Genomic DNA, 23,521 nt, shown 5'->3' with positions numbered 1-23,521 from the left:
AGGTAAAGCAATGTATATAATAATGGTATTATCTCGTTTCTATCCGGGATTTCGATAGCTAGCGTGCTTGGAAAGTTCACCTTTATAGCTAGCAGACGACAACTATATTCTCTTCCTGGAACAATTTATCCAATGAACATCCTTGTTCAAAATTACAGGAGCAAGTTGTGGGATCAAGAGGTGGCGCTCTTTATCAGACCCGATGTGAATGGGCCTTGATTTCACAGAAAAGGATTATAATTTTACATTTATGGCCGAATTTGATACGTATAATACTCTCAGAAACAATTGTATTATCTGCGACCTAGATAAATTGATCTAGTGCAGGAATCGAAAACAGGACACTGCTCCTGCAAATGCAACCGGCAGGCTTGACAGACACAGTTTCACTTTTCTGACTGAGCACCACTCCCGATCCCGTTACTCAGCGAGAGGCGCGCTTGTCAACCGAATAGCAAGGCACTGGATGGATGGAACGACGTACGACTGGTACAGAGGAGCTCGTGGGTCGTAGAATTGGAACTGGAAGGAGCTAACTTCATATCGTCCTTGGCTAAGCCTAAGTTAATCAACATATAAGAAAGGAAAGGGATTGTGTTTTTTTAAACATGGCGACTAAAAGAGCATGGAAGCTACGTAAGTCACTATCCAGGACCAGTGCAACGTTACTCGTTAAGAATAGGAATATTACAAAACAAATATAAATTTCAGTTCTTTTATTAATGTAAGATGACAGTGTCTGAAAGGATTTCTAACACGTCTGAAAATGCTTGATGACTGCTGATGAGCTGAGCCTCGGCTAAGGCCTAAGGCTAAGCAGAGTGAAAATGACCATAATCAGTGCCACGACAGTATGGAGAATGAGTTTTGAGAGTTGAGATCAAGGAGGTCTGAAGTGAAATAGAAATGAAAGAAAACATGATTTGTTGAAAAAGATTGATGAACTTGGTCGTGCATGCCATGATCTGAGACAGAGGCTTAGAAGTATTGCAAAAAGAGTTGCTATCAATTAATGTCATTCTATCAATCATGACATTTGTAATTAAAAAACAAACAAGGTTTAATTTTTTTTTCAGTTAGGTCCACATTTACAAAATACGCATGTTTGACCTAGGCCTAATTTGAAATTGATCTGCATGTTAAAACCCACAAAATGAGAAAATTTTGCCCTTTCATTTCATGTCAAATATTAGAAAGCTACTGCTGAATTATTTTAATTCTAAAACTAATTGTATTTTTCTATAATTATTAGCACTTCTAATTTTTCTTGGAGAATTGTCTTGGAGAATATTTTGTCTTCAGATCGATAGTGCACTTTTGCTTTCAACCAGACTTGTCAATCATTGCAAGATGTGTAGAGTTCATGTTATTAAAAAATGATAACTTGATGATGATGACAAATACATGTACATGAGTAAGTCTAACGGTGCCTGTACTCTGAAGATGAAGATAAATTCTGCAGACAATGTAAACTCTTTATGTACTTGGTAGCTCTTGATCTAAAACTCGACCAATCTCTAAGCAATCAGACTTGGGTTCAGAAGTGAACTCCTGTAATATTGGTCTGATCAAGACTCTCTACAGCCAAACAGGTGTTGGTCAACCTTCGATCGGCTTGACCAAAAAAATCTGTAAGTCATAACTTTACTCTGTGAATTGGGGGGAGTGGACCTTTTTTTTGTTAAGAAGGAGGAATGTAGTCAATGAGAAACCCCAAAAATGTGTACTGTGCCAGAAGTTTAGCTGGAAGAAGAATGTGTAATATTTTCTAAATAAAATTGGAGTTGGTAACAGAGCTACCAAGTCTCACGCATTATGCGTGAGACTCAAGCATTTTGGACTCTTGTTCATCCCCTCAAAACTCTGTCTCACGCAACTATCACAGCCTATCCCCATAGACATTGTACACAATGTCTGTGATCTCACTCAGATTCACAGAAAATCTCACGCATAGCTGGTCTTAGAACTTGGCATCTCTGTGGTAAACATATGATTTCCTGTTATACTTCCTGAAGAAGTATTGATTAAGTATTGAATGCATGTATTGGTATATTATTGAATATGTGAGATGTGTCTTACTCTTATCACATAACAGAATTTATGCAACCCTACTCTTAACCAATCAAGCATTCACATTTATTCAGGAGTTGTGCTTAATTTTTTTTTTTCTGCAACAGGCTTCTGTAGTCTCAATGCAGACATGATGTAGCCCTATCTCAGCAAAAAAAATAAAAAAGTAAATAAAATAAAAACATGCACTGTATTTGCCTGTGGCTGTTGTATGCCGAGCAAGGTATGGATATAAAGGAAAGGACTTAATTTTTATGTTCATGAGGACTGATGAGGTGAAGCTACACCACAAAGCAATGGTGACTCAGGTCAGTTATCACTGGCGAGTTATCAACAACAAAAAAAAAAGCTGGAATGATTTTCTAGAAATATAATTCATTCTCATCCCATCAGTTACAGCTCTTGATAATTTGATAAGGCAACCTCCAAAGTTGGAATGTAGCCCTTTGTGTTTGGTTGGTCCTGATTGGTTTGGAGTTGCCATGTGCAGTTGGGCAGTTTCTGCTATATCTCCACCCAGTATTTACAGCTGTCCAACTCTTCACTGTATACAGTACTTTGAACTGCATCAGCTTTTGGTGTCATAACATTGTTGTTATCCTCTCACACACAAAACCAAATGGCCCCTTACGGTATTTCTGAGACCCTGACATTGTTTCCATTACAGCAGTGCCATAGATAAGCTTAGCCATAGAGCCTTGCTGTGTAAATAGCCAAGGCCAGGCACCACCTCATCAGCATATAAGTTTAGTGTCCTTCCCTCTCTGCCCAAATGTATACTGAAAGCCTGTAATGTGATTACGTTGGGGATCCGATGAGCTGTGTTCAGCCTTTTTTTGTTGTTGTATTATTTTTTTAAGTTAACAATGTGGCTTGTGGAGAATTTTAGTTTGGAGACATTTCAGAGGATTTATTTTAATACAAATTAAAGATTTCAGTAAGAACAACAACAAAAAAGGGTAGGCCTATAACTGAAATTTATTGTAGAATGTTCAGCAACATTACTGTAGGTACATGGATACTCATTGTTGAGTTATCACCTGGCAAATATTCATGTAACTTTTCTTACTGAGACTAATCTGGAATCTAATTCAATAATTTTTTTTGTGTGTTTTGAACAGAGGAGCTGGTCGCTCATAGCGGCAATGTTAATTGCCTGGCTCTTGGGCCCAGAAGTGGCCGGGTAATGGTGACTGGTGGTGATGATAAGAAGGTCAATCTATGGGCTGTTGGCAAACAGAATTGTATCATTGTAAGTATTAATGTTTGACTACCTTGGCATTGAATGAATGAATGAATCAATTCATTACCAGAAACCAGAGGAAGCTGAGTTGTTTTACATTTGTTGCTAAGTAGCCAGTTCTGCTAGCGAGATGTTGAGCCTTTGTTCAACTCGCAAGTGATTTATATCATAAATTTTGCCAACTTGCCATTATGTAATTTTAACAGAATTACATGACAGTTTGTAATTATGTAATTTTAACTGATTTGTACATGACAGTTTGGTATCTTTCCCCCTCCCCTCCCCCCGTTTGAACTGCCATGAAGGGAGGGGGATATTGCTCTATATGGCCAAGGAATGAAAAGTGCTGATCTTCTCCAAAACATGACCTTTTTTAAAATAGTTTTTTACATGGATCTAGGATGATTTAGCATTCTTGTAGATATTTTGGTAGCAGTGTTGTTTACATCATATGTTGTTGTTAAGAGCAAGAACCAGGCTACATGTACTTTCCCTTGCTTCAATGCTGAATGCTTACAAAAATAATACCAATAGATACCAATAACTGCTTAACACCTTATGATATTACTCCTAGCACTAGCCTTATTTCAAGTTTGGTGCTGTGCCTTGTAAAACTTGGCCTACATGTAAGTTATGATGTAACACCAATGCCGATTGTCGACACAGAAATTAACATCGCCCATTGTGTACAAAGTAGAGCGATACATCTAAATGTTATATGATGTTATATTGCTTGCGAATGTGTTTTCTCTTTTGAATTTCAGGTCATATTTAGAGAATGTAAACCAATTAAGAATTACTATAATATTATAGCATATTCTGACAAAATATTTTTTAAATTTTGTATGCAGAGTCTGTCGGGTCATACATCGTCGGTTGAAAGTGTGAAATTCAACGACAGTGAGGAATTGGTGGTTGCTGGTTCGCAGTCTGGCACAATGAAGATATATGATCTAGAAAAAGCAAAAGGTTAGTTAATTTTCATTTTACAATGTCGGTTGTCTCAATTTGTCATTGCGTGATGAAGTTTGTTTCTGTGAATTTTGTTGCAGTGTTTTCTTTGTCAATCCCTGGCTCAGCGAACAATTTTTTTTACTTGGGGTGCTGATATACATTTGAAAAGAAAGAAAGAATAAAAAGTTTTTTTTAACGCTACAAAATGGAGATCAAAGTGATCCCGAAAAACTGAAAAGCAACAAACAAGCAGCACCCTTATAGAAAGTTTGGGGGGTGCTTCAGGGCCATGGTTGATCTATGCATAATGGCACTGCTTCCGTTTCCTTTCTTGGTTTATTGAATGAAGATAAAAATGATGTAGTGAAATACTACAGAGAGTGCACATTTGAAACAAAGCCATGACACTTCATCAAAGAGGAACAAGAACGCTAAGAATTTTATTATCAGAAAGAAAGTTAAGAAAGCGTTGCCTGATGATATACTTTTTTGTTGTTGTTGGAAAGGTGGTTGTCTCTCAGTGTGCATTTCTGTATCTTAGATCTTGTGACATGTACTTTTTATAATTACAGAAGAGCTTCAAAAAGTTATTGGGCAAGTTTGACATGAAAAAGATGGAATGGGTCTTAGGTCAGATTATGGTATCTTGAGCTGTATGTGAATGTACATGTATGAATTTATAGAGTCGTATGGCTTTTGATAAGTGTATCATAATTTGAGAAATTTTAATGATTTCCCAAGTCTGGCAATTTTGTTTTGCAGGAACATAAATCTGACATTAATTTTTGTCAAAATGTTAGTATTCAGAATCGATGATATTACTCTATTTAAATTGATTGCTTATTAGCTGATGGCTGCACACTTTAACTTAAATCAGAATCAATGATATTACTCTATTTAAATTGATTGCTTATTAGCTGATGGCTGCACACTTTAACTTAAAATTTTGTTTTTATTTTTTTCATTAGGTGTAAGAACATTGACTGGTCATAGAAATAGTATTAAATGCATAGACTTTCATCCATATGGCGAGTTTGTGGCATCAGGTTCTATAGACACAAATGTCAAGGTGAGTTTCACTTGTATCATTCTTGTTTTGCTTGCATTCAAAGTTCCATTGACTGGGGTAAAATGATGTTGCCAACACTTATGCTGATTAATCATGGAAAAGGGAGCTGCTTTGTTTCTCTGAGAACAATAGAATGAAGAATAGTTGGCAAAATGTTAGTTATTTAGTGATATTATTAGGGATGATGTCATTACTTTGGTGGAGTCATTCAGATGATTTCATGAAACAAAAGTGATTTTCACTAACTGTTGTTATAAGACTTTGAAATCCTCGTATCTGATTTGCTCAGAACTAGTAACCCAGTTTAAAAATCATTGTTTTTTTTTATGAAACTCCATGTAGTATTTTTGGTTGCAGTCCAGTCAAAATGTTGAAAAGTTGACTTGATATGATTTTGCACTTTTGATCAACAAACACATTTATCATTTAACATTTTTAATCAAGTCATAGTACATGTAAGATTATTATGGCATCATAGGTTGTCATATTACGTGAGAGTTACATGATCAAAAAAATTATATTGTCATAAAGTTTGTCCTCGTATGTTTCAGCAATGGAAGTGAATAAAGTATGTTATCGTCAATGGGGGTAAGTTTGCTCTCCATGTCAGAACACACTTTTGTTGAGCTATGTTGGACCATATTAGGGGAGCCTTTCATGAAACAAATACTGTATGCTTTGTGCTGATCATTTGTTATAAGCTACCAAAATTCTTGCATCTGATTGGTTGAGAGTTAGATAGTCATTGAAATCCCTATTTGTTTAATGAAATGTTCCTGAAACTTTCTAAATTTTCTCCCCATTGTATGAATAGCTATGGGATGTGAGAAGAGGAGGATGTATCTATACGTACAAGGGTCATTCAGACCAGGTCAACATGATCAAGTTCAGTCCAGATGGAAAATGGCTTGTCACAGCAAGTGAAGATAAAACGATAAAGGTATGCATTGTCATGGAAACAGCAGATTAACAAGACTGTTAGCTCGGTGATGATTTTAAAAACCTTGGATAATGGAATTCAGGGTCTTGACTCTTTACAGATTGAGTGAGGTGTTACCGGTACATGAATTAATTCTCTTCTTGCTCATGACTAAAATGAATAGATCACATTAGATGTTATTAGTGCTGAGTTGGTAAGACTTGAGATTTATCTTCTGTTATAATTCTATGATATCCTGTCGTTAAGCTCCCATATTTCAAATTACAAATTATTTTCTTTCCCTATAAAGATAGTGCTATAACGTTGCTCCTCAATATCTCAAAGTGGCAAACATAATTGCGGTCAACACTGAACAGGACAATATCGTATTCATAACAATAGATGTTTGTTAATTCCAGCAAGAAGATTTAGAAATCCCTCAATACATCTTTTTATAGTCTGATATCATTCATTTCAGGTTTGAAACAAGATATTTTCTGACAATTTTGATATCTGAAATTCTTAGATCTGGACCAGTTGTCATTTTTCAGTCATCTTTAATTGGTGTATCCGGTTCCAACTTTAGCAACTCTTTAACTTTAACATGCCCAACTTGACATACTATAGTACATAGACTTTCCCAAATAAGAAATGTGTTTGTAACTGTTTTATATACATGTATGATGAGTTTATATTCCTCATGCTTTAAACAGATAAGTGATCACATTTTTGTTGCACCTGCGTAGTAGAGCAAGAATATAGGCACTGCTTTTCTGACGATGGCATCCTCAACCTTGAAATTTCAATCCAATGTCATCATAATTTAGAAAGTATATGGACCTAGTTCATGAAACTTGGACACAAGTGTACTCAACTATCACTGATCATCTTGTTTGAGTTTCATGTCATGTGATAAAGGTCATTATGGGTCAGTGAACTTTAACCATGTTTTGGTATCAACTATGCAATCTTTAAGAAAATTATTTTTTATATAAATACTTTTCTTTTTTTTGTATTATTATGTTTTATTGGGTCAACACTGACCTTCACCTTACTGGCTACTGGTACGACTTCAATGCATTGTTACCATAACATCTCTTTCAATCGACTGTCAGTATTTGAATTTCTCCAATGTATATTTTGTGTGCGTTTGGTTTCAGCTTTGGGATCTAACAATGGGCAAACTATTCCAAGAATTCAAGAACCATACAGGAGGTGTTACTGGTATAGAATTTCATCCTAATGAATTTCTCTTAGCTTCAGGCAGTGCAGACAAGTAAGTTCGATATCAGAACCCTGTTTCATAACACATTTCATTGTCAATAATAATGCAAAATCTATTTTAGATTTGCTTTTTGCCTGTCAAATGACATTTACATGGTATATTAAGTCTTTGCTACTTATAGCAAAATTTTATAAATGATCTTGTGTGTAACAATGAAATAAAATTTATTCAGGTGAAAATAATATTTGATGTAGGCCTACATGTATATAATATTCTCTTAGGTCCACATTAAAGCGATTTTCCCCAATTTGTATAAAAAATTAAATTCGTCGCAAGTAATATTGAAAGATCCAAAGGCAATTTCAAAAGAATGTTAATGGAACAGAACAATACATTACACACTGCTTCGTTGCTTGTCACATTATTATGTAATTTTGTGTATATATCCTGCACACCGCAGGGAGGGGGGGGGGTGGTATCTTTCAAAGTTGCCCCATAAAATTAATGTCTTTCTCTATAATTCATTATTTCTCTCAACAGGACCGTTCAGTTCTGGGATTTAGAAACCTTTCAACTTGTCAGTTCAACCAGCGCAGGTGCAAGCGCTGTTAGGTAAGCTGGTAATAAGGATCAGCCTCCTTTGTTGTGTTGAATATTTTTTCTGAAGTGATTTAGTAAAATGTGAGCTGCAATACAAGCCCATAAGTGAACAAAATTCCACTTCATTATAGTCATCATGTTGGTCGATAATGCAGTGTTGACTTAGGCACCATACCAATAGTTCGAGCTTTTTCTTTCACATGGGAATCCTGCAAGCATTTTTACATCACTAATTCTCAATATCATATACAAAATAATGTTGAATGTGGGGGAAAGATGGGATGAAAGATGCTTAGCAACTTTATAAGGGGATTCCTGCTAAGGATTTTATGAGGTGCTTTATGGAACACAAACCATCCAGCAATTGTACAAATAAAGAAAATGTTTATTTCTCATTTATTGATTACACATTGAAATGATACCTAACGTTTTGATCACCCATTTTGATCCTCGGCTCTCTCTCGTAGATGAGAAAAATGACAACTCTATCACTTTTTAACTTTAAAAGTCAGATGGGCATCAGCTGTTATAGGGAGTAGAATATTTGCTGACCCCAGACCTTGTGAAAACATTTGAAAAAACAGAGGCATTTTTGGGGAGTAAGCAAACTTGGATGTTCCATTGAGAAGTTCTTCAGCCAAGCCTGCTTAGCCTCCGGGCAGCTGTCAGGCCAGGGAACAAAGGAGATAATGACTTTGCCTTGAGGCAATTTCCATTTGGCATTACATAATGTCTAATGGTTGCAAATCTTATTCTTTGGTTGATATATATTTTAAAAAAGAGGTTAAACTTCCTCATGAAAAGACAATGATCTGCCTTTTAACTCTCCCACTTCAGAACAATATCATTCCATCCGGACGGTTCCTACCTATTCTGTGGCAGTCAAGACATGCTTCATGCATTTGGCTGGGAACCAATCAGATGCTTCGATACATTCTCCATGGGCTGGGGCAAGGTAGCAGACACCATCATTGCATCGACCCAGCTCATTGGTGCGTCGTTCAACGCCACCAATGTGTCCGTCTATGTGGCAGATCTTTCGGTAAGTCAATGTTAAACCCGCCATTTTCCAGCGAGGTGGCTGAAGCAAGCAGTCTTTCTGCAGTGAAGCCATTAAAATAATCAGCCTGAGTGTACAAATGTTTAATAGCTGTTTTGTAGCCCGTATGAAAACCTGGCTTGAAAATTCCATGTAGATTTCTCAATGGGGATTGGTACATGAAACTGCTACAAAATGGCAAATTCTGTCCATTTTCCACAGCTTAATTCATTGTGTATGAATATTTGACCATCTTCCTCTTATCATACAGAGAATGAGTACTACCGGTCTAGCCCAAGAGCCCCTGAGTCAACCCAGTAAGGCACCTTCTGCCAAAGAGGAGGTCCCATCTAAGCCCCTCACAGCTAGCGGAAGAAAGAACTTTGTCAGAGAAAGACCTCACACTACATCCAGCAAACAAAGGTTTGTTTCTTTACTATGGTTTTGATTTTTTTATTGCTTTTAGACCACACCACTGATGTTGAGCTGTGAGTTTGTTTAGATGGTTTATAAAATGGTAATAGGGATCCTAATCAAGTGATTGGCTAAAAAATATCATGTGACCAGTCACATGTACATATTTATATTCTTCATAATACAGAATTTTGTATGAATTAATGTTTACGAAAAATGTAATGAAATGGAAGAAAATAAATGTTTATTTGAATTGAATCTTAAGAAAATTAAAATTATTTTGCATAAAGCTAAAAGGAAAAAATATGATATGGTACTAATGACCAGTTCTAGACCAGTCATGGTCTTGAGATGAGGATGGTTAATCAAATAACAAGGATCCACTTCACTATCTTATAGAATATGCTTACACATTATTTATCTTGGGAATTAGAATGAATATCCATATTTTTTACCTTTAATTCAGTCCAAACGCCCTCGGTTATCACATGTGTGTTGCATCTGTACCAAGGGTACCACATGTGTGTAATTCTTACTAAATGCCTTTGATATTGTATATAAACTGTCAACTTCATTGAGCACATTTTGAAGAAATGTTCATAAGTGACATGAATGTCATGGGAAATGCACTTGTTGTACAATACCTCTTGGATTTATTATGCAGTTTCAATTTTACCTTCGCTTTTATAAATAATTTCTTATGTTTTGTATAATGTAGCATTAAAATAATGACTGTTTTGCTTATGTTATGGCAAAAGATTAAAATGATTTTTTTCATTATTTTTTGGTTTACAATAGACAACCTGACATGAAGTCTGAACCTGAAAGGCAATCTCCCACGCAAGACGAAGGTGGTGCTAAGGATGATGACGCGACAGACATCAAAGACCCAGACAGCTATGCAAAGATATTCAGCGCAAAATCAAGAGTTGGTAAGTCCAGTTGAGGAGGTTTGATCCATTAGAATGTAGGGTGCACCATCATCACTTATGTGGTGAAATATTCAGGATGGCATGACCTTACGTATTTTGTCCAATAGCTATGCAGCATTGTGCTGATTTTGATTGCATCACAGGAAGATGTTTATAATCATTAAATTAGCAACATTCGGCCTGAATCACAGATTTCCAATGCAATTAGCCTATATTTAACTTAATGTATTATCTATTTTGTTTTAAGTTGGATGAAACTTTTTGGATAATGCAGTTCATGAAAAAAAATTATTCTGCAAAAATTTAGTTTACTTCAGCCTTAGAGAACAGGTACTCTACATGACGAAAATCTTGCTTTGAAGAGCAGTATACCCCAGTTTGGGCAGTTTCCCTTATCATCAAATCTCAGTACTACAAACCCTATTGCCCTCAAGCATGAAATTTAAGTATAGAAACACCTGTTTCTTGACCTCGGTCCGAAGATAATACACCCCAGCATCAACGGTCACAGCAGGGGGCCACACACGATGGATTGCAATGTGTGTAGTTCTGGTGAGTGCATGGAGTTCCATGTATACACGCGTTGATAGAAACTTTTTCTTCCTTTCTTTCTTTCTTTCTCTCTCTCTCTCTCTCTTCCTTCCTTTCTTTCGTTAAGACTGTATCATTGCGTGAGTGAACGGCATGCATCCCATATTTTCTTGCTGGATGGACAGAAACTATATGGGATGCATCGCGGTCCTTGCATGCTAAGCATACCGTAATTCTTATTCCGCTTACTTTCCTTATTTCGAGGTCGATTTTCTTCGTTCGAAATTGAAAATGGACTAGTATTGGATGTCTGAATGTAATATACTTGTTGAAAACGTGATTAATATCGAATACAATAATTTCATTCCGAAGATCCTTCTACAGGCAGACAAGTCTTACGTAATAGCACAGCTGTTGTTTATCATTTCGTCCTTGGCTCAACGCTCGTTTAGCTGGCCCGTGGTGGTGAAATTGAGACAAGGGGATTACCTGGCCAAGATGGGTTTATCGGGGTTGGAAATGTTGTTTGAGATTTTCCAAACGAAAAAAGGGGTATCCGACCGCAGTTTGCAGTCCGAAGTGCGGTCGAGAATCAAACGGGAAATTTTCGTAATGATCGCTTATTTTGTTAAACTCAGCCAGGAATGAAACAGTAATCTTGTGTTAAACCGAGTTTTTCAGGAGATGACAATTTTGATGATTTTTTTTCCACCACAGACCGATCACCGGAGAGAAGTGCACAACCCTTCCCTGCACCGTTGGATGTTCCTGGTGCACAGGAGCCTCAACCTGTCAAACACCAACCCCAACCAGCAGCAGCAGCAGTGGCGCCTGCCAGCAGAGCCCCTGCACCATCAGCCAATGATTGGCAACCAGCCCATGCAAATGTAGCCCCGTCGAGAGTACCTGCTGCCACCAAGCCTGTACCAGCACAAGAGGTTTGAAGATTCTCACTTTCACTAAAATCTCAGCTAACTAAAATCCAGAGCTGCCAAGTAGTACTGATTTTAAGTATTTAGTATAAATAAAAAAATGAGAAGAATACTGATGGTTTCATGCAAAATACTGATTTCTAAAGTTTCAACTTTATGTGTTATTCTGTGTTATTTCTTTGAAAATACCGATTTCTTCACCAAAATGCTGATTTTTAGCTTGTAAATTATTGAAATGTTCTTCAGGTTGGCAGCTCTGACTTGGAGCTCTTCTTCTTTCAATCTTCCTCTTTTCATTAGGGGTTCACAACCTTGCCCTTAACGAGTTATTAATAATAATAATAATATTCCGCATTTAAATAGCACTTAACACATCAGAACAACGTCTCTAAGCACTTTACAGATATATTATTACCCCAGTCATCAGATCCTTGCATGCCCGCATACAATGTATGCACCTTCTCCACTCCCTGGGGAGCATTCCAACAAGAGTTCCAAGACTCAGTTGCTAGGCATACTACATAGGCTTTCGCATCCTATGGGGTACCCATTTAACACCTTGGTGGGGAGTGGCATATTGTGGATTGACGCCTTGCCAAAGGACGCTAGGCCGTGATGAGATTCGAACACACGACTCTCTGATTACAAGGCGAGAGTCAGAACCACTACACCACGGCGCTTCCACACCTTATTCATTTGCAGTTCGACTGGTTTTCCCCAAATCAGAAGATCCTGCATCATGGATAAGAAATATAAAGCTCCTGAGTTACATATGTCCGACCCTGGAATCATAGTATTCAAAAATGGTATTAGCACTTGAAATATTGAGCAATTCAATTCAAATGTTGCCCTTGTGGTCTTCTTTTACAGGTTGCTCCTTCAAGCAGACCTGACCCTGCATCCACCATCATCCCTTCAGACAGAAACAAGCCAGCCAACTTAGATATGAATGCATTCCTACCGGTAAGCCATTCACCAATTGAATGCTTTCTCACTGGAAAAGTTACAGCAATTTGAACGTATTAAGGCCCCCATTCCATAGAGGGGAGACCTTTGAAAGACCAAAATTTGGCAAGGTCTTACAGCAGTCTCCAAAATAACTGAAATTTATCATGTCTGTGGAATGGCTCAGAAAGACCCCTCAAAGAACTAAAAAAAAAAGTGATGGGTACTTCTTGTCTTAGCTGGGATTAGACTAGTCTTATAGAGATCTTTCAATGGTCTTTCAGAGATTTTTTATGCAACAAGTGATCTTTCAGAATTCTTTCCGTGGACTTTGTCTGGTCTTTAAATGATATCTCATGAGTATTACATTGATACCTGCAAAAATTTGAGAGACTGTCATGGAAAGACCAATGAGAACTTTGAAAGTTCATTGAAAGACCTTTGAAAGGTCAAGCTAGTTTCATGGTCTTACAGCAGTTTTTCAGGTCTTGCTGTCTGTGGAATGGGGGTTTATGTGTAGATGGGAATGTTTTCCTAATGATAAAATACTCATTGTTTAAATAATTTGTGCTGAAGATGACATGAATTAGAATGCACTCCTAACAGATACTACATGTAGATGAGACTGCATTCCTACCCATAAGATACTCATGGCATGAATCTATTTAAATGGAAAATAATATAGATTTGAATGCATCTCTTCTAACAGATACTTACATTGAAAATAAGAATGTATTCCTTCCAGTAAGCTTGTCAATGTATTTATGCATACTTAATGGAAACTGACATAAATTCGAATGCATACCTTTGAAAAGGTGTAGAAGGTGTATGTGTAGTAATGATAGTATATTCCTACTTCTACATAATGATGATAATAATATGTTTTATTTGTATAACGCATATACTTAAGTTGCATGTACTCTACTGCGCTTGATACTGTACTGTATCATATTATTAATCTGGCTGTAGCTGAGCCGCCATGTAGGCACTAAAGCATTCAAGGAATGAATCCTAGCGGGAACCCATTCACCTCACCTGGGTCAAGTGCAGTACAATGTAGGTAAATTTCTTGCTGAAGGAAAGCATGTCATGGCTGGGATTTGAACCCACGTCCCTCTGATTGAAAGACGAGAGTCGTAACCTCCAGACCACAACACCCCCACGTATGCATAGATGCATAGATTAGATTTATGCAGGATTGAATTACCTGAAAATATAAAAATACCAGACTATATCCTAAGTTTTCACAATTTGTATACAGTAAGCCATTGCCAACAGAATATCTTGTTAACACTAATTCACCACTCCTTAACCCTTGTTTTACCCAGCCTGCCAATGCAAACAAAGCACCTGATGTAAATGCACCATCGTCGAGGAAGCCGAGTGACAGTGAACGGATGGAGGGTCTGAGGAATGGGCACAAGTCTATGTGCCAAGTTCTTTCAAGTAGACACCGGAATCTAGACATCATACGGGCTATCTGGTCTGAAGGAGATACAAAGGTGAGAAAAATGGGTCTCTTGATAGATAACTGTGGGTATGAACTGATAATGATGATTAGGAATAGGATTATTCGGATGATGAGGAAGAGGATTGGGATGATTATGATGATGCTGAAGAATAAGAAGAAGAGGAGGAAAAAACAAGAGGAGGATTGTGATAATGAGGATGAGGACAAGGATTTTGGTGGTGATGAGGAGGAGGATGCTGATGATAATGATGATGATTATGATAATAATAGGCTTTTATATAATGCCATTTATCTAGAAATAATCTATTCCGAGGCGCAGTGTTGTTTATTATCATCATTACCCTGGCTTTAGCTCGAGCTGCCTTTCAGCGCTCAGTGCATTCAAGGAATTGGTCCTGCTGGGCACCCATTCACCTCACCTGGGTGAAGTGCAGCACAATGTGAATAAATTTCTTGTTGAAGGAAACTACATCATGGCTGGAAATCGAACTCACGACACTCTGTTTCAAAGTCAGAAGACTAATCCACTGGGGCACAACGCTCAATGATGAGGATGATGATTGTAATTTATGTTCCTTCATGGACCTATCAAAAAACAGCTTTTGCCCAATGTGTCTTGCCATTTTGAAATGAATAACTGAATTCAAATGAAAAATAGTGTTGTTGAAACAAACAGTGCTGGAAATTATTCCTGCAAAAATTAATAATGTCCTTTATTTTGATAAATTACATGTTTGTTTACTCTGCCATTGGAATACTGTACTTCACCTGTCAAGAGTCCATTATAATTTGTGTTTCATAATTTATTGTTTCAGACATCTGTGCAGTCGGCTGTGAATATGAAAGACCAAGCAATACTCGTAGACATTCTAAATATTATGCTACTTAAAAAGTAAGTTTCATTACTGTGTAACAAGTTTATACAATTCATGAGCCTCCCCGGCCCCCTCCGTATCTATATAGTATTACAACATAAATGATGCATTTTGGAGATATATTATAAACACATATTTTGTCTGTCCTATTTATTACTCTGCACAAAAATATTTCATGATTGCCTAGTCTGGATTACAGCGATATATGTGAACAACCTGTACTTACAGGTGTGACTGGCACATAAATTGCTAAAATTAATAGCTTTAATGACATACAGCTGTAGGGAATTTAGTAATATTGACTAGTGTTAATTTCTTGGATATATATGCAATATGTTTCCCTCGCTGCCCTCGTAATGATTCAGGGCAATATGAGACTACATTGTAAAATATACATGGTATCTCCCTCACTGTCAGTCAATATTGTGTAAATATATAAACATTAAATAACATAACGTATACAGGGGCCATTTTATAAAACTTGTTATTATTACATATTTGAATTGAACCTCAATGTATATCATCACATTTTCTATTTCTATTATGTGCAAACAAACTTTTTTTGTTCATTTGTTTAGTACTTTTTATTCCTTTTTAAGAAACATGTGCATATGCTGCCATCAGTAATGCCAATAGGATTTTCATTTATTCCTTTTTTTATATAAAAGGGCACAATCCCTAAACAAAATGTTGGGTGATATTATCAGTCCTCTTTTGAGTATGGCATCACACTTGTCGGTTTTTAATAGATACAAATACATGTGGTTTTCATTGTAGGTCATTATGGAACTTAGATATGTGTGTTGTTACTCTACCAAGTCTCAAGGATCTCCTATCCAGCAAATATGAGAAGTAAGTTATCCCTTCGACTTTAGATGAGTATTCTTCGATCTAAAGTACGCATTGATATTGGGTATATTGCCTAATAGAAATGGAGAAACACCAGAGTCTCATTAAGGGGCTTTCACAATCGCTCTTGCGATTGTTTGCGATCATTTGGTCACAATATATGTTGCACACAATCGCAACGGTTGTAAGCAGTCGCACTACCAAATGTGAAAGGAGCTTTACACAAAGCTTTGTGATTGATCGCAAACCGGATTTTCTTGTAATCCATTCCATTTATAATTATGTGTAATTAAGAACAGATTACTATATGATCATTTGTTATGTATTGTGACTCAGGGCCCTAAAGACCAGACTTGTTTGCATGAAAGGTTACAGAATATGATAGCTTATCTTCCCAGGCCCCCCCAAAAAAAAAGATAGAGAAAAACTTTCAGAGGCTACTTTATTTAACTCACCAACCAAAGTTTACTATATATTATATTACAGTTTACTCTGAACCCTATGTGAATTTCAGGGGACTTGTTTCTACCTTTCCAGCACTCGTAGGGATTTTTATTCTTTTATTTTTTTCCAGGCGGAGGGGGGGGGGTAGCAAAATAGCCTGAAACCCTTTGCAAATTTTCCCTGGTTTATTCTGAAGAGCAGTCTCATTCAATGTCTCTATATCCTTGGCCATAGCTGAAATACTTTAAGGTCTGTTCGTGAGCTCTTGTTTCTCTGTGACCCTGAATCATGAACCTCGTGACTCCTTGGCCCCATTGCATAAAAGTTACCATTATTGTGACTTGGCCATCCAACAGTAACTTGCATGAAATCATTGATTTTGATTGGCTGCTGATCAGTGTTACCATGGTAGTTATCATTGGAGGGCAAAGTTATTATAATAGTATACAAATATACCAGGATTTGAGTAAGTATAGCGAGATTATTCATCTGAGGTTGGACTGGCAAAAATAGTAATTTTGCCACTACAACCGAGGATAAATAATTCCTTTTATACTTTCGAAATGAAGGCCTGGTATATTTGTTTTATATCCTACTTTAATAAGTTAGAGCAATAGATCTTGACAATCTTGTTCTTGTTCTTGTAGTTCATCCTTTTTAATCTGAATCAAGATAACCCTGCTGTGCGCGCTGACTGACCTGCTTTTCCTGAAGCCCATCATGATCTGTGACATCAATGATGGAATAGTCCACTATTCCATCAGTGATGTCACGAAAAAGCAATTTTTCTTTAGTGAGCATTTCATTTTCAACATCATCACAAAATAATGAGAATATGTTTGGTCACATGATGCAATTTAAACCAATCAGCATACATGATTTAATTTATGTAGGATATACTTTTATGCAATGGGGGGGGGGGGGGCTGGCCAGGTAGGTGCTTTATGAAGCTGTCTGTAAGCTGTAAATGACTAAATGCACAACTGGTGACCCTTTCTCTCTTGTGCTTAATATATCCCTATGTAGCGGACATAGCACCTAAGAACATGTTCCAGTCATGCGGAAAGTCTTATAATCAGCTTTATGAAACGCCCTCCTGAAGATGCTGGGATTATGGGCCATCCATATTGGAGCTACATTTAGCTTCAAAGTTTTATTAAAGTCCATATATAAGTTCTTGATTTCATTCACAGTGTCTTGTGGAATGATACCTGAGCAGATGACCTTTGACCTACTTTGGCACAGTGTCATGTGGAGAGTGTTCTAAAAAAAAGAAAAAAGATAAAGAATGGTATCAAATATTTATAAAAAAGTTAAGAATGAGAGTGGAAAAACGGTCTAAAAAATTTGAAAAATAAAGGAATTAATAAATAATGAAATCTTCATCATTAACATACTTTCAATTGGAATCTCACTTTTCTCTCTTATTGTGAATGCTTCTAATGATTTTTTAATGCATTAAGATACATTCAAGTGGATGTTCTCATTCTCTGTTTTCTCTCCAGCTATGTCCACACATCTTGTGCCTGCCTGAAGCTGATCTTGAAGAACTTCACCGGTCTTATCAACCAGAATATCAAATGCCCACCGTCTGGTATAGACATCACCAGGGAAGAAAGGTGAGGGGGCCATTCCATGAAAGTCCTAGGCTCTAGGAATCTGGCTCTAGAATTAGGTCTAAGCTTTCCTGATGCTTATGAAGCTTCTGCCTTCCCCCCCCCCACCCCCAAGGATTCTGTCCCCCTCCTCTGTATTAAAGACCAGGGCCCCGTCTTACAAAGAGTTGTGATTGATCCGATCAATCACAACTATATGGAAAGCCAGAAATGTCAACATCTAAAATGCATGTTTGTTCAAAATATTTTCTAGATATGCTATTTGTATTCATACATTAATTGCTTTCTTGAAAAGTTAGGGTGATTCTCTTTGTTTACAAAGAACATTGCGCAAATTTCCTGTAGAAAAAAAATATGGCACTAATGGATTTCCATACATTTGAGGTTGATCGCATCAATCGTAACTCTTCATTAATTGCTAAATGCGAACGACCATTTCAAGATCATTGTTACAAGTGCAGTTTGTTCCAAACACTGACCAGGAACCAATCAAATTGGTTCTTTGATATTTGAAACTCATCACAAACTGATATGAAACGGGGCCCTGGGGGCCATTTCATAAAGCTGTTCTTAAGTTAAGAGCAACTTTGAGAACGATTGGTGAACATTTCTTACACACTTAACCATCACCAGTGAATATACTACTTACCACAAGAAATGATCACCAGTCGTTCTTAAAGTCGCTCTTAACTTACGAACAGCTTTATGAAACACCCACCTGGTCGGAGAATCTCTCCATTAAGAATTTATTCATAAAGCCTTATTCAGCCAAAGTGGCTATTCTTCTGAGGGGCCTTGACTCTTGAGGACCTATGACAGGGACAGTTTTATAAAGCTTGTCAGCACCAAGAAATAGTCATCTACTGACAGTTGTCGTAGTAACCGTCGGAGGCCAGTGCATCCTAGCCACTGATTGTCCGTGAACAAAATATTGATGAACCAACCGCTAGGACGATCATCAAGATTTAAAATAATTCGTTGCATTAAATATTCCTCAGGGTTTACATGATTCACGGAAGAGTAAAAAATTATTTAAGAAAACCAAACTCATGCACTTGTTGGTACTAATATTGCCATTGGTAACTTGCCCATTGGTCTACACCTGCTTTGACTAAAATCTGTTTGGTCTCATCCCACATAGTCTACTCCTAGTTTATCTAGTTTATCTATTACTAGTCTAACTATCTTGTCTAATTGCCAATTAGCTCATTTACCATTTAGTCTATGTTCCAGCCAGCCTATACATGATATCCACTTAGTCCAACACCACATAGTCTATATGATTAGATGATCTATTTATGATAAATTTGTCATTAGACAAAGTGAAAACAGTGAGGAAAAGAAGTGGAAATAAAACCATCTTGGCATTATCTTAAATGCAAATTAAAACAAGTGGATATTCTTCCGAGTGTATTACTAGACCAGACAGCAATTAAACCAGTTTATTTCAATCTATGAAAGAACACTGCAGATAAAATACCTTGCTTGAGGGTAGAAGTGCCATGCCGGGGAATTTAATGCAGGACGTGTCAAATCAAGCACCCCAAATCACTTGACCACTGTACGTAATCTGCTCCCTTATGTCTCCCTCTATAGGTATAACAAGTGCAGTAAGTGTTACAACTACCTTATCGCCACACGGGGCTACGTGGAGGACAAGCAGCACGTCTCGGGCAAGTTGGGCAGCACGTTCAGGGAACTCCACCTCCTACTAGCCCAACTAGAATAGGGAGAGGGGCCTCCATCTTTCCTGACAAGTTTGTGTGTGTTTAATTGACAAAATAAGATAGTCTTTGTCTATAATAGCTCTGTTTATGCTTGATCAGGGCCATGTTACATAAGAGATACAAACAATGGTAAAATCGTGCATTACTATAAAGTCTATGGCAAACCATGTACAAAAATGTCATTATTACCTGTTGATATTGATTGTATCTGTTTATGTTACACCTGCCTGGAGGAGTCGGCATGGAGCTTGCGTCTTTGCAAAATCAAAGCCTTGGCAGACAGAAGGACGTACCCCTATATTGTTTTGATGATAAGAGGCATCTATCCCCTAATCATGTGGTTTAGGGGAGAATGCCTGGGTTGTGATACCCAAAGTCCTTTGGAAGCATATAGAGATTTGCACTTTTCATTAAAATATATGTTCCTTTCTTCCATTTTCACAAAATATCATTTTTCGATATAGATTATACAAAATTATCATGGAAGAGGATGAATACATAATAGATTTGTGAATGGAAGAAAGGTGATTCCCTAAAAGCAGTAGCCTATCTGATATGCGCCGGGCTATAGTGGGCAAGTTACTGGTCGCGAAGCAGACTGACGGGCGGGGGCGAAGCCCGAGCGCCTGTCATCACCGTTAAAGTCATCAATATGCATATATGGTTATCATATGCGTGACGTACATTTTATTATGCATCACTCATGAGATAACCCTTGGCGATCAACTGTATTTTTTAACTAATCAAATATCATCGCAGTCTACGTCACGTTCAAGCATCGTCGCTTATTGGTCCGTGTTTGCGGACAGTTATGAATATTTATATTGAATCTTAGTTGGGGGTTCGTAGAATTTCTACAAACGGAACAAGGTAAATAACCAGTGAATATAAACCCAAGAAGAGAAGCAATCTTATTGGAAAGAGTAAAATGAGAGGAACAATTTAAAAATGTTCCATCAAAATTGGTTATGAAATAAGCAAGTTATGGACGATTAAAAAGTCTTGTTGTACTTACTATGTAGATCCTCAAATTGCCAAACGTGCTTCAAAATGGCTGATTTTGTGGACAACTCTCCATTTGTTTTGTACACATATTTTCAGATTTTCCCCTTTATTTTACATATTTTACATTTTCTCCTCCTGACCTTGACATATATGGTGTGGATTATATTTTCCCATGACATATGTTGTGCTCAGAAGGAGGCAAGATGCAATTTGAAAGATAATGAGGAAAATCTGAAAATTTGTGTACAAAACAAATGGAGAGTTGTCCACAAAATCAGCCATTTTGAAGCACGGATGCCAATTGAGGATGCCCATAGAAAGTAAAACAAGAGTTTTCAAACTCCCATAACTTGCTTATTTCATAACGGATTTTGATGAAACTTTTTTTAAATTGTTCATCTCATTTTACTCTTTCCAATAAGATTCCTTCTCTTCTTGGGTTTTGGTTTCCTTTAATGCTCTAGCCTCTAGTTGAGGCCCCTAACAGCTGCTAGAGCAAAGCGAATGATACTTGTCAAGTTGTCAAGCACCTGAGCTTAATTATATATTCATGAGACACAATTTCCTGATGAATAACTATTACCTCTTGAATAATAAACAATAACATTGCAATTGAACCATGAATAAATAAGACCTCTTGAATAGTAAAAAATAACATCGCAATTGGACCAACGAAATGTCAGTGATGTTTCGTTTCAAATTTCAAAAAGTCCTTCACTTGGCTGGGGATATATTTGGTGAAAGTCAGCCCGGGAGTCTGCTCGCCAGGCGTAACTTGCTCCACAAGTTAGTGTATCCCTCGATTGTGGATCGCAATCAACAAAAAACATCCAGCTGCCAGGACATTGACAAGAGGCTAGCATAAATGCTCATGTTGACCTTGCCGTGATGAAGATCTTGTACAGATTCAAATATCTCAAGCTTCATTAAAAACATACAATAAGAAGTTGTTTTGTATCAGTCTTCTGCTATCGATGCCCTTGATGACAGTAAGATAGACTTTGTAGAGAATTAGCCAACTACTGCTTCAAGCTAGGACAAGAGTCCAATAAAGCAAAATAAAATATATAAAACAAAACAAAATAAAATGTTTTCTTTTGTACGTCATGTACTTGTGGGGCTTGCCCATCTGTTGTTTTCTTGGATGATATAACTTGGTTAACTTGGCTTGTATAATCATAATCTGAAACATGGTTTAAGTTTTAGAAAAGTAATGTATGACTGTTTAACTGCCTAAAAGTAAGCAAACAACCTTAGGGCCAGATGGCTTTAATCATCTCCTTAACACATATTAATGCCATACCAATTAGCCCCCTATTAAAGCTCACTTTCAATTGTGTATTCATTACTCAGAACTAGTTCACTGAAATGAGCATGTGTACAGGTTTGTCATTGAAAATGTATTAACAATTTTCTACTATATCTATAAATATCCAGTCACTCATATTCAACCTAATGTTAAACTCAAACTTTCTCATTTTACACCAAAAGTTTTAGGTGTTTTTTTTTCTTTTATGTCCCAGTATTTAAACAGAGGGTAGGTTATTAGTTGCTAGGATATACAGTGAGAAATCATTTATGCCTGTATTATATGACAATAGACTTTAATCTTTAAGACAATTTTTTTTCTATCTAGTATAATGTAAGAAAAAGAATTTCTAGAGTTGGATTACAATAAAGGTACTTTGTCAAAAGTCATGTCGATGGCTTTACTGCATGTAGCATTTCATAGTGAGCCTGCTAATCCCCCATTATTTAAAAGATGCAGATATTGGAGGGTTTTGAAGGAAAAAATATGAAAAACAGGATTCCTGTAAATACTTAAGTTTCACACTAACCAAACCTCCAAATGATATGCCATTTGAAATATGATTTAAGATTGTTGATTGTTCTGGAGTGGGTTCCGTTGAAATGACTGTAGCTGCAGCTCAACAGAGAGACTTAAACGCCTTCTGATTGTACTACCCACCTTCTACTACTTAAAGCATGTACTTAAGTGAAATAAGAAATCATTCCTTTTCATGTATTAAAGTTCCTCTTCAGCATTGATTGTAAAAGATTCCTGATAAAGATATGTTAACTTTTATTTTTGAAGTAGTAATAATAATAATAATAATGTAGGATATTTATATTGCGCACATATCCACCTTGTTAGGTGCTCAAGGCGCTCCTATATTACCTGGCTAAGCTAGGCGTTCATAGCGCACACAGCTTCTTAAGGAATTACTTCCTACCGGTATCCATTTACCTCACCTGGGTCGAGTGCAGCACATAGTGGATCAGTTTCTTGCTGAAGGAAATTATGCCATGGCTGGGATTCGAACCCACGACTTTCTGTTTCCAAGTACGAAGACTAATCCACTGGGCCACAACGCTCCACAGTAGTAGTAGTCAATGTTTGATGGAATGAAGTGTGGTGGTTGTTTCTCTTGTCTCTTTGAGTCCTGCCAGTTAGTAGTAGTAATAATAATAATAATAATAGCCAATTTTTATAAAGCGCTTTTCCCAGAATGGCCCAAAGCGCGTTACAGCATATCATTACCCCGGTCATTGGATTCATTTCAATCAAGCACAAAAAGTGCACGATTTCCTCTCCCTGGGGAGCATTCCTCGCAGCCACATAATGGCGCTGGCAAAATCAAACATACAATATCTTTCGCA

At 37.0% G+C, this 23,521-nt stretch overlaps 1 protein-coding gene across 1 annotated transcript; it reads left to right on the top strand.

Moving 5' to 3' along the window:
• Positions 1–162: 162 nt before the first annotated feature.
• Positions 163–20,802, top strand: LOC121408001 (katanin p80 WD40 repeat-containing subunit B1). Its single transcript, XM_041599293.1, has 17 exons — positions 163–636; positions 3,192–3,322; positions 4,165–4,282; positions 5,236–5,336; positions 6,151–6,276; positions 7,416–7,531; positions 8,021–8,092; positions 8,918–9,122; positions 9,391–9,542; positions 10,332–10,465; positions 11,714–11,934; positions 12,799–12,891; positions 14,202–14,375; positions 15,160–15,236; positions 15,997–16,071; positions 18,018–18,131; positions 19,725–20,802. The coding sequence occupies exons 1-17, from the start codon at positions 609–611 to the stop codon at positions 19,855–19,857; spliced, it is 2,070 nt and encodes a 689-aa protein (XP_041455227.1). The 5' UTR covers positions 163–608; the 3' UTR covers positions 19,858–20,802.
• Positions 20,803–23,521: the final 2,719 nt, after the last annotated feature.

The sequence above is a fragment of the Lytechinus variegatus genome, chromosome 2, assembly GCF_018143015.1.
Source record: "Lytechinus variegatus isolate NC3 chromosome 2, Lvar_3.0, whole genome shotgun sequence".
Taxonomy (NCBI): Eukaryota; Metazoa; Echinodermata; class Echinoidea; order Temnopleuroida; family Toxopneustidae; genus Lytechinus; species Lytechinus variegatus.
Note: the sequence above shows the minus strand (reverse complement) of the source record. Positions and strands in the feature narration are given on the sequence as shown.